Below are 12,154 nucleotides of genomic sequence, written 5' to 3'. Positions count from 1 at the left end.
ACTTCTGCTGTTTTATTTGTGAAAAAAGGCCATGTGTTTGCCACATTACAATCCTCCTTTGAAGATGCTAAGTATTATAAACTCCATAGGGCTGCCTTCACTCTCCCTAAAGGGAAAAGCTATGGTGCCCTCGAAGGCAGACACCCCTTGCTTTTATTTTTTAATTGTTAATGAAGTAGGTCACTACTAATGACATGTAGAGGCCATCCCTGGGATATCTAAGCTCAGAACATGTTTCTGGCTCATAATGATAGCTATGGCTCAACTCCAGATCACTCATTAAACTCTAGAGAAGAGCTAGAGCTTCAATCTTATTCTAAATGAATTGGTTTTTGGTTTATAAGACCATAAGGGGCTTCAGGCAAGGATTTTTGGTTTTTTTTCTTTTCTCTTTTCCCTTCCCTACCAGCTGTGGCAGCTCCTTGCTAACCAAATTCTCCTTCCTCCTAACAGTCAGCTTTTACTAACTACCTTCTCTGGTTGTGTCCATGCTGAATTGGCTTGGGATTTCTCCCTTCTCTGCACTTCCCTGAAGAAGATGGCCTTGCTTGGGACGGGTGGTTTTATCATATCCCAGGCTGGAGTTTCTAACTATAGAGAAAGGTTGTCAAAGTACAGAAACTTGGACACTGGCTGGGCCAGTTTTGTCATTACTTTGTGGGATAATTTCCTGTTTCATTAGGAAAATTGTTCTTCAGGAGTTGCACAAGGGGCAGCTTCTCGGAGAAGAGAGGTGGCAGTAGGTGAGACAGGCTGACTTTCTTGGGGGAAGGAGAGATCAAATGAGAAGAGTGCCTTCCCCCTCCTGGACTTCTGGATGAGCACAGCCCCTCCTGCTGCTGCCATTACTGTTGGAATTAAAGTCTTTAAGAAATAGGCAGTTCATGGAACCTTGGAGTCTTAGAACCAATGCGACCTTAGTGACTGTCTAGTCTAGTTATTTGCAGAAGAGGAAATCTGAGCCTTGTCCCTGTGGCATCCTGGTGAACAGGAAATAATTATCTAACAGTACAAAATGCAGAATTTTTCAACACACAGAGTCCTTCTAACTTGGATGGTTCCTCTATCTTCTTCTAGGCCCACTTTCAGTAGTCACATACTTGCCTTGTCCCACATGGAGTTAGTTCCCTCCACTGGATGGTCAGTAGACCAGGGCAGCAGCTTGGATGGGTTGGCCTGGCAGGGTCCAGCAGGTGGACCATAGGCAGCCCATACCTTCCTGCATGCAGCATGGGGGAGAATGTCACTTGTCCCTCCTTGGGAAACCTAACTTTCTTCTATCTCTCCCAGGAGGGCCAACTTTCCCTCCTTGTCTGGATGACATGTGTGTCTAATTTCCTGGGCCTGGTTTGGGTGTCCGTGGAACTTCCCTGGGAAGTTCCCGTTGTATGACTTTGACTTTGAGGATATCTGAGGAGCTCCAATAGTAGCTTTGGTGCTGCAAGTATTTCTGTAAAGAAAGACTGAAAAGGCAGAGTTCACATGTGTCCATCTCATAGGCACTTTACCAGCCAATTCTGCTTCCATTATATATATAATTTAGTTAATTGATATGGACACATCATAGAATATTTTGGTTGAAAAGGACCTTCAATTTAAGTCTCCTCATTTCATTTCTGGAGAAACTGCAGAAGGCCACAAAGCTAATAAGCTGCATTTGAAGGGTATACTAACTCTGTGCCCAGGAAATTGGGTCCAGGAAATTCATGACACCCAAACCTTTTTCTTCTTTTTAGGACTCCTAACAGGTTCTAAGGGACTCCCTCCCCCACTTTGTTTTGCCCTGTTTGGTTTATTCCAGTTTGGTTTGACCTTGGCTGCCTGGGCTCTGAATTCCTTTCTGTTTTTGTTCTCCTTGTGTCTGAAACCAATTCATTTGTCTAAGACTCCCGGCGAAGGCAGCAGGGTTCAGATTGCACATCCACCTCGGAGGAGGAATACGGCTCCACCCACAGTTCTCCCAAACACAAACGCTCCCATGCCTCAACAGCCACTCAGACCCTGAGGGCCACTGGCCAGGGCCGGTCCAGACCCTATAATGGGCGAGACACAGATGAGGATGATGAGGATGAGGAGCCCGAGCACTACAACTACATCGTGCAGACGGCAGAGATCGCTGAGATTGCCAGGTGAGTATGAGAACTCTGGGAAGCCCTTGGAATCCTAGAATCTCAGAGTTAAAATAAATCTCAAAGAAAATCTAGTTCAACTTACAATAAAGCAAAAAGTGTTTCCAAAGTAACCCTGATCATTGGATTTAAATCCCTCCTCTGCCACTTATTTGCTGTTATTATAGGCAAGTCACTGTGGTTAGAATTTCCTCTTCTCTAAACATAGTGGGTGGCTAGATCACTTCTCAGGTCCTTTTTAGCTCTAAATACTATATGATTACATGTTCTTTTAACTTGTGCTTATAAGCTTGAATTGACAGGAAACTTAAACCCATATGGAAGGGGAAAATTTGAAGGGTTTGGGAGAGGGATCCTTTATTTAATGTTTTGTCAGAATTTGTTATGCTCGTCTCCCCTCATTTCTCCATTTCTGCATGTGGACTTACTCACTTAGTTGACTTCTACTAGTGGTGCTTCCTAGAAAATTTCCCCTTGATCCTTAGACATACCCAGATCTTTTCTCTTATATTTCATGTGATTCCTATGCATAGAGACTTATTACAACCATAGAGTAATGAACAGTCAGAGAGAGACTGCCTTTCCCCTCCCCTCCCCTCCCCCCCACAATTTCCCTCCTTGTCAACTTCTAATAGTGTCCAATGCAAAAGACCTTAAATTTTGGATTCTTTGCCTAGATAATGGAAGGTTACATTGAGGACATATCGGAGCTTTGATGGAAAGTCAGGATAGGATTTATGTGGTCGAAAAATCTCTTGGTTTAGAGTCGAGACCTTACACTGCGCACTTCACTTCTATGAATCTCATTTTCCTCATCTATAGAAAGAAGAGAATAATTCACCTACTCTAGATACTTTTACATAGTGCTTTGTAAAACTTGCTATTGCTGTGTTTAATAATATTATCGATAACAACCAGCAGACATGGTGGAGAGGGTAGTCCAGAAATAGGAAACTGTGAGACATGTTTATGGAGGCGAAGAAAATAAGTTATCCAAACTGATCATTGTTTAAACATGTGCAAAGAAGTGGAACTCAGGTTTTCCTCATTCCAAATTCTGATTATTTTCACTACACCAAGGATCTGGAGTCTCATCAATGCAGTGTTTCTCTACACCAATGCAGATCACACTTCCTCTTTTGCTTAGGATATGGGTTTCAAGAGTTATGGAGGAGCAAAGTTTATCAGAGCCAGCTCTGAAACCAAGCCTACATTTTCCTTCATGGCAGGACCAGCCAATGACATTGTGACTCCAGTGACATAGCTTTCAAGAACCAAAGCTCTCCACCAAATAGCAGTGCATGTTTCATATAAGGCAAAATGGCATTTATTCTTTGGTAGAAGAAGGGAGAAAGGAGGATAGATTTTTTTAGTGTAGAGAACTTTCTACTTTTTCCATTTATGCACATTGGTCTGTAGCAATTAGTCACTGAAAGCTGCTGGATCCCACAGAGGTTATGGCTTGCCTATGGTCATACATCTAGTTAGGTGTCAGAGATGGGCTATGACTCCCCTTGGTATTCCTGACTTGCTTCCTTTCTTCTCTGTAATAGTCATGTAGATAATCCAGTGGAGAACTGTTGTTGATTTAACTTTAGTTATTTTAAATTAACAATAATCTATTTTTCTCTCCCTCTCACCACTCTCCCCTTTTCATTTAAGCAAAACAAATTACTGCATTGGCCATTTTCAAAAAAATATGTCTCAATCTGCACCCCAATTCATCACCTCTGTATCAAGAGGTAGGTAACACATTTCATCATCTGGAATCATTGGAGAGCTGTTCTTGTTTTAAATTTATAAGACTGTCTTTGCTTGTGGCATCATAGAAAGAATTAAGTGGAAGGAACCTAACCCAATCATTTTATAGGTGAGGAAATTGAGACCTAAAAATGTTAAGTAAGTAACTTGCCTGAAATCACAAATGATATTAAGAACAACTGGATGTAAGGCCTCCCTCCCAAAACAGATGCCTTTCCATACATCATCACTTATTTCTTCTGTTCTTTAGGAGGAAGATTGGAATTCAGATTTCCTCTTTGGACAGCTAATTATTGGCAAACTTGGGAAAACAAAACAAAACATTTAAGGAAGCATTTATTAAAAGTTTAATACTGGAGTCCTGAGCATAGAGACAATAACATGGGAAACAACATTTAGATATAAAAATGGCATAAATAAAGAAACTACATAGTTGTTAGGGGAGGCACTGGCAATTGGAAGTGGGGGCGGAGGGGAATTGGGAAAGACCTCATGTGGAAAGTGACAGTTAAACTGAACTTTTCAACTAGGAAACTAAAAATAAAGGAATTGAAACTCAGACTAGGAATTCTAAAAAGTGATGAAAAAAGGGAGCAGAATCCAGACATAAGAGATAAACTATTTAAAAACACAGAAATGAAAGATTGGAAAGGGTCAGTTTATCTAGTTCAAAAAGTGTGTAAACAGAAATAATGAATAATAATCCTGGAAAAGGAGGTTGAAACCTGCTTGTGAAGATCTTTAGATGCTACCTCCCTCTCATATACAATCAGTCAAGGTCAATTGTAGAAGGCCTTGAATCTCATACATTGGACTAGATAAAATAAGAAGAGGTATTAGGAAGCTCCTGAACTTTATTGGGCAAGGAGTGATACAGTAAGACATGTGCCTTGGCAGTATCACTCTGGCAACTATAGGGAAGATGGATTACAGAGTGTACAAGGAAGGGAGATCAATGAAGCTAAGTCCAGATAAGGAGGTGATGGCTCTAGGATGGGAATAATGAGTAGGTAGGAGAGATGTTATTGGACTAGAAATGACAAGAAAGACAAGAAAGAATGACAAGAAACTTATTGTAGTTGAGGATGACTTTGAGTTTGTGAATCTGGATGACTGGAAAGACTGGAAAGAAATTGGAAAGTTCAGAAAATAGGGTGAGTTTTAGGGGAAAAGTAATAACATGTTAGACATTTTGAAACTGAAGGTTTGGAGTTCCGAAAGAAAACTGGGGTTGGATCTGTAGCTTGACGAATCATCTATCTAGATAGTATTTGAACCATGGAAGTTGTTGAGATTATCAAAAGGGGAGTGTAAAGAAGAGAAGAGGATCCAGGATGCACAGGGCCTTGAAGTACACTCAGTTAGAAGGTGGATGACAATACAGGGAAAGAGAATGGTGGTATATTGATGTGTTGATAGAGAATCAAAATAAAGTATGTCATGAAACCTAAAGAAAAAGAACTTCCAGGATGATAAAATGATCAGCAGTATTAACTGCTTCAGAGAGATCAAAAAAAGGCTAAGGAATGAGAAAAGACTATCAGAGATAACTGATGTCTCAAGACAACAGTTCAGTTGATTCATATGGTCAGAAGCCAGATTACAAGGGGTTAAAAAGTGAGTAAGGGGAGAGGAAGTGGTGACAAGGAGCATAAATAGTTTGAAGGTATGGCAGGATCACATGAAGATTTTTTAAGGAAGAGGAATATCCAGACATGTTTGTTTGTAGCAAGGAATCAGGTGGGTCTATGTTTCAGAGTTTGGTGTGCCATGAATAGAAAAAATTATCTCCTAGGGATTTGCCTTATATAGGGAAGCATTGAACCCAAGTCTGAGATTATGGCACATTAGGCCCAATAATAATACGTCTAGCTGGCACCTCTCAAATGGCCCACTTATTCTACGAATAAGGTAAATGAGGAATAGTTCAAGTTGGTCTTGGTACCAGTTCAGGCCTTTGCTTTGACTGTCCTTTCTACCAGCTCCTCCACACTCCCCACTGGAGGACAAACAGGGCAGTTTCTTTCTTGATCAGGGTTCTTTTCTAAGGGAGCCTGTCCTGTCCCCTAAGTTGAATTTGGGCTACTTTGGTTTTCTGGGAACTTGGGGATATTCTGAACTGGTTTTGTTGATCTTTTTTGGCTGCAGGTTAAGCCAGACTCTGGTGAAAGATGTTGCCATCTTGGCGCGAGAGATCCAGGATGTGGCTGGGGATGGAGACTCCCAGAGCTCCTCAGGAACTGGCCGTGGTACCTCACTCAGCTCTGTCCCCACCACCCCAGCCTCTACTATCTCTGCCAGAGAGGAGGTGAGTTTCTTCAGTGGAAGTGGCTACCATTAATTAACAAAACTTCAGATAATAGAAGTTTTATCCAAGGACCTACCCTTGGATAAAAATTTGATAGGGAGGCCATGACATGAAGTCCCTTTGTGCTTCTTGAGATTTCTGTGTACCTTTGGTTTAACAAAAGGTACGAGTAGGGAAGCAAAGTGGCTCAGTAGATTAATCTCTAGAGAAGACATAGGTTTCAATATTAGCATAACTTAGCACTGACTTGCTATATGACTTTGAACAAGTTCCTTCCCTTCTCTGGATCTAAGTTTTTCTTGACATAAAATGAGAATGTTGAAAGAGATGCTCTTTCATGTCCTATCCAGTTCTCAAAAGAACAAAATTCTATGATGCTATACTAATTTGCGCAAGCCACATTGAGCTCCAATCAACTCATCCATAAAATGGGAGTAGCAATTGAATAGGCATTTCTATTTAAAAATAAATCTTTATTGTTATCTTTTTTAAAAATATCACTTCCATTTCCAAATAAAATCCTCCTTATTCAACTATCTAGCCAGTCATCCATTGTAAGACAGAATAAAAAGCAAGTTATCAAAATCAAGTTATCACAACACAATTATGTCCAATGACATGTGCAGTTCTGCATCTCAAAAACCATCAATCTGGATCCTGGGAGATCTGTCCAGAGAAGGATAGCTATGTCCTGGAGGATTAGAGATTAGCTGTACAATTTTAATTAATTTCATTTTTCTGGGCTACTCTGCGTCCTGGACTATTTTCATCTTCACTCTAGAAGAATGAAAGACTTAGTTCAGGTACATGTTTTTCAAATGTTTCAGTTGTTTTGGTCATGTCTGACTTTTCATGATTCCATTTGAAGTTTTCTTGCCAAAGATACTGGAGTGATTTGCCATTTCCTTCTCCAGTTCAATTTGTAGATGAGAAAACTAAGGCAAACAGGTTTAAATGATTTGCCCCAGAGTCACATAGCTAGTAAGTATCTGAAGGTAGATTTGAACTCAGTTTTTTCTGATTCAAGATCTGGCACTTTATCCAGTGTGCTAACTTGCTGCTCTGGCACACACTAAGTGATCATTAAATACTCGTTGATTGATCAGTTGGATGGAAACTTTGCCCCACTTTCTTGGAAGTGCAAAGCTTCCTCCTCCATGAGCCTCAAACCAATCACAACATTTTGGGTAGTCTGTGGATAGAAATAGAATAAAACTCTGTTGTATGAATCAGTTGTTTAATCTCTAGACATGTTCTAGCTTCTCAGTGTCTTTCTAAAGTATAGTAACCTGAACTAGACATAACAGAGCCATAAAAAAGGTTTTACTAGATCAGAATATGGCAGGACCACCATTTTCCTTATTTTGAATCCTTTTTTCTCTCCTCTTCTTCATATGACCCAAGATAGCAATAGGGGTTTTTTGCCTCCCCAACTTTTTCATACAAAATGTTATGAAGTCATAGGATTATAGGATTTAAAGATTACAAGGGACCTGTAAGATCATCTAATCTAGACCCATCATTTTATAAATAAGGAAAACAGACTTTGAGAAAGGGAAGTGATTTTTCCCAAGATCACATAAATAATAGCTAAGAGGACTGGGATTTGAATGCAGTCCAATTATCTTTTCCTTATTCCTCATGTCATTTAATCTCTCTATTTCTTTACTCATCTTCCTAATAGAAATAGTAATAGCATCTCTGCCTGCCTCAGAGGGTGTTGGAGATGAGTGAGGCAATGTCTGGAAAGTTATTTTGGAAAACTTGAAGAGTGCTACAAATGTCAGAAATTGAAAATGTCTGTGGATTTGGAGAGGTGGGGAGAGAGAGAGGGAGGGAGAGAGGGGAGAGAGAGAAAAGGAGAGAGAAGGCTGTAAGCTCAGTGTTGTCAGGACAGGGTGTGGGCTGTTACTCATTTTCCTTGGCTTCCAGAGAACTTCTTTCTGCCCTTTCTCTTTGCAGCTAGTACAGCACATCCCAGAAGCCAGCCTCAACTTCCAAAAGGTTCCACCTGGGGCCATGGGTTTGAAGGACTTTGATCAAAACATGAATGACAATCGGGATGACAATTATGCTTGGAGAACACGGCCCAGGAACCGAGAAGAGGCATGTTTCTTTATTTTTTTTTAAAGTTTATTAAATCTTTCCCATTTACATGTAAATTTTTTTTAGCATTTTTTTTTTTTAACATTTTAAGATCCTATTTTTCTCTCCGTCTCATTCCTCCTCCCACATTGAAAAGGCAAGCAATTTTATATTTTTACACATGTAATCTCTTGTAAAATATATTTCCATATTAGTCAGGTTGCAAAAGAAAACACAGCCAAAAAAATAAAAAGAAACAGAAAGTTTAAAAAGTTTTATCAGTTCTCCCTCTAGAAGCAGATAGCTTTTTTCTTTTCTTTTTAACATGAATTCTTTGGAATTGTTTTGGATTGTTGAATTCATTTGAATAGCTAAGTCTTTCACAGTTGATCATCCTTACAATATTGCTATAACTATATACAATGTTCTCCTTATTCTGCTCATTTCATTTTGTATGAGCTCATATAAATTTTCCCAAGTTTTCCTGAAACCATTTTACTTATTTCTTATAGCAAAATAGTATTGCATCACAATCTTACCATCACTTGTTCAGCTGGTCCCCAAATAATGAGTATCCCCTTGATGTCCAATTCTTTGCCATCAGAAAAAAAGAGTTGTTATGAATATTTTTGTACAATACCTCCTTTTCCCTTTTTTTGAATCTCTTTGGGATACATGTATTGGTGGGTCAAAGGATATGTATAGTTTTGTAACTCTTTGGTCATAGTTTCAAATTGTTCTTCAAAATGGTTGGATCAATTCATAATTCCAAAATAGTGCATTAATGCCCTGATTTTCCCATATGCCCTAATTTTTCCAGTGATCTATCACTCCATTTCTTAGCTAATATCAAAAACTGTTTTGATGATTACCATTAGCAATAGAGTTTGAAATCTGGTCCTGTTAGGCACATTCCTTCAATATCGTTTTCCATTAATCCCCTTGATATTCTTGAGATTTTTTTCTTCCAAATGAAATTTGTCATTATTTTTTCTAGTTCTATAAAATAATATTTTGATAATTTGATTGTTGTGGCTCTGAATATGTAAATAAACTTGCATAGAATTGTTATTTTTTATTACATTGGTATTAATCATTCCTTAAGTGTTTGGTAAAATTCTCTTATAAATTCATCTGGTTATGGGGGCTTTTTCTTAGGCTTGTTCCTTAGGATTAGATTACTTAATAATTAATTTTTAATCTTTCACAATCCTTTATTGGATATGATTTTAATTGAATAATGGTCTGAAAAGGTTACAGTTAATATTTGTACTTGTCTGTATTTGTTTGTGAGGTTTTTATGCCCTAATACATGATCAGTTTTTGTGTAGTTACCATGTACAAGTATATTCCTTTTTATTCCTATTCAGTTTTCTACAGAGATCTATTATACTAACTTTTATAAGTTTCTATTCTCCTTAACTTCTTTCTTATTTTTGATTAGATTTGTCTGTCTCTGAGAGAGGAAAGTTAAAGTCCCCCCACTATTACAGTTTTATTGTCCTGTAACTCATTTAACTTCTCTTTTAAGAATTCAGATGCTTACCATTTGGTTTAGTATTGATATTACTTCATTATTTATTATGCCTTTTAGTAAAATGTAGTTTCCCTGCTTATCTCTTTTAATTGGGTCTATTTTTGGTTTTGCTTTGTCATGATTACTGCCTCTGTCTTTTTTTTAAACTGCTCCTTTAGTGGTTTAGCCACTACATCTCATGTAATCTTTACTGGGGCTCCACAGTGTTTGAACAGTTTCTTTCTGGCTACTTGAAACATTTTCTCTTTGATCTGGGGACTTTGGAATTGTACTTTGATGTTCATTTTGAGCTCTCTAGTCAGGTGATGATCAGTAGATTCTTTGAATTTCTATTTTATCCTCTGGTTCTAGGACATTGAAGTAGTTTTCCTTAATAATTTTCTTAACATGTGATGTCTAACCTTTTTTTATCATAGCTTTCTGGTAATAAAATAATTCCTAAATTATCTTTCCTCTATGTTCCTCGTTGGTTGTTTTTCCAATGAGATAATTCACATTTTCTTTTTTTTTTCTTTTGATTTTGTTTTTTTGTTTCTTGACGGTTCATTAGCTTCCACTTGCCCAATTCTGATTTTTAAGGTATTCTTTTCTTTAGTGAGCTTTTGTACTTCTCTTTTATTAGATCCAGTTCTGCTTTTTCCAGTTCTAGTTTTCAAGTAGTTATTTTCATAAGTGAATTTTTGTTCCTCTTTTACCATTAGGACAATTATTTGATTTATCACAATCCTAGGGGGAAGGTGCAATTATTAACTTCATTTATAATTGAGGAAACTGAGGCAGACAGAGGTTCAGTGATTTGTTCAGTTTCACACAGCTAGTAAGTGTGTGAGGCAGAATCTAATCACTGAGTAATTTAGCTCTTTCTGGAAATAAAAAAATCAGTAAACATTTATTAAGGCCACATTCTGTGCCAGGAACTGTACTAACTTGTATTGTGTCTATAAAGAAAGTCCTCATGGAGTTCACAATCTAATTGGGAAAATAATATACAAACAACTATGTTCAAACAAAATATAAACAAGAAAAATTGGCCAGTTGCTTTGGTCTCTTGCCCTTTTGACCAGCATTTCAAAAGAATTGTTTCTTATACATCATTTGTCCAAAGCACGTATGTACTGGTCAATGGCAAATTGTCACTATCACAAAACCTTGATTATCAAAGGTCCTTATTTCTTGAAACTTTGAAGCATAAAAAAATTCTCCTCCTATTTCTCTCTACATCCTGCTCCCCCCCCCCTCCCCTGACCTTCTTCTCTCCATTCTTGGACCAGTATCTAAGAGCCAATGGATAGGGCTGGAGATGGCAGAGCATACAGGTATAGAAAAAAGTCACTTTTCCTTCTGTTCTCTAACTAAGGTTGGAAAATACTAATGCCTGAGTACTGTCTTAGGGGAGTCCCATCCTATGGCCAGCTCAGCAGACACAGAACCCTCTTTTTACAGATGAAAGGCTAGTATTAAAGGTTAAATATTAAGGATGAATAAAAAATGCTTTTTGCAGAATATGGGATTTGAATTGAGATTTAAAGGAAGGTGAGAAAGGTAGAAATGAGGAGAGAAAGCATTCCATTCCAGACATTGGGGTTAGAGGGAGACAGTGAAAATGCAGCATTGGGAGGGGGAGAGTATCATGTGCAGGAACAGCAAGGCAACCAGCATCACTGGATTGTGGAATATGGAGATAGAAGGGAATAAAATGTAAGAAGGCTGGAAAAGTAGGATGGGCCAGTTTATGAGGGACTTTAAAAGCCAAACAAAGGATTTTATATTTGATCTTAAAGATGATAGTGTAGTTAATTGAATGGAGGTGGAGGGTCAGATCTATGCTTTAGGAAGGTCACTTTGATAACTGAGTGCAACATGGACTTGAGGCAAGAAGACCAAAAAGGTTATTGCAGTAGTCCAAGTGTAAAGAGATGAGTTAGTCATATCAGTTTCAGAGAAAAGAAAGGGGAGATTTTGGAAAAGTAGAATGAATAGAACTTGGCAATTGATTGAATATAGAGGGATGAGAGGTAATGAGGAATCAAGGATAACACCTAGATTGCAAGCCAAGAGACAATAAAATGGAAGTTAGGAAGAAGGAGGGTTTGGGAAGAAAGATAATGAGCTAGAAATGAATAATTATTGAAAGTGGGGATAATGCCCAAAGATCATAAAAAAAGAGAAAGGACCCATGTATGCAAAAATGTTTGTGGTAGCAAGGAACTGGAAATTGCCCATCAGTTAGGGAATAGCTGAATAAATTATGTTATATGAATGTAGTAGAATATTATTGTTCTTTAAGAAATCATGAGCAGACTGATTTCAGAAAAACTTACATGAACTAATGCT

At 38.1% G+C, this 12,154-nt stretch overlaps 1 protein-coding gene across 2 annotated transcripts in view; it reads left to right on the top strand.

Moving 5' to 3' along the window:
• Window positions 1-12,154, top strand: part of CEP170B (centrosomal protein 170B) — a 101,968-nt gene that overhangs the window by 76,670 nt on the left and 13,144 nt on the right. For both annotated transcript variants that reach the window (XM_051978260.1, XM_051978261.1), the window contains exons 13-15: window positions 1,886-2,129; window positions 6,039-6,198; window positions 8,161-8,304. In XM_051978260.1, coding sequence (XP_051834220.1) covers window positions 1,886-2,129; window positions 6,039-6,198; window positions 8,161-8,304 — 548 coding nt within the window. The remainder of the gene's footprint in view (window positions 1-1,885; window positions 2,130-6,038; window positions 6,199-8,160; window positions 8,305-12,154) is intronic.

Source organism: Antechinus flavipes, chromosome 2, assembly GCF_016432865.1.
Source record: "Antechinus flavipes isolate AdamAnt ecotype Samford, QLD, Australia chromosome 2, AdamAnt_v2, whole genome shotgun sequence".
NCBI classification, from domain to species: domain Eukaryota; kingdom Metazoa; phylum Chordata; class Mammalia; order Dasyuromorphia; family Dasyuridae; genus Antechinus; species Antechinus flavipes.
The sequence above is the reverse complement of the archived record's forward strand: the minus strand, read 5'-3'. Positions and strand labels throughout refer to the sequence as shown.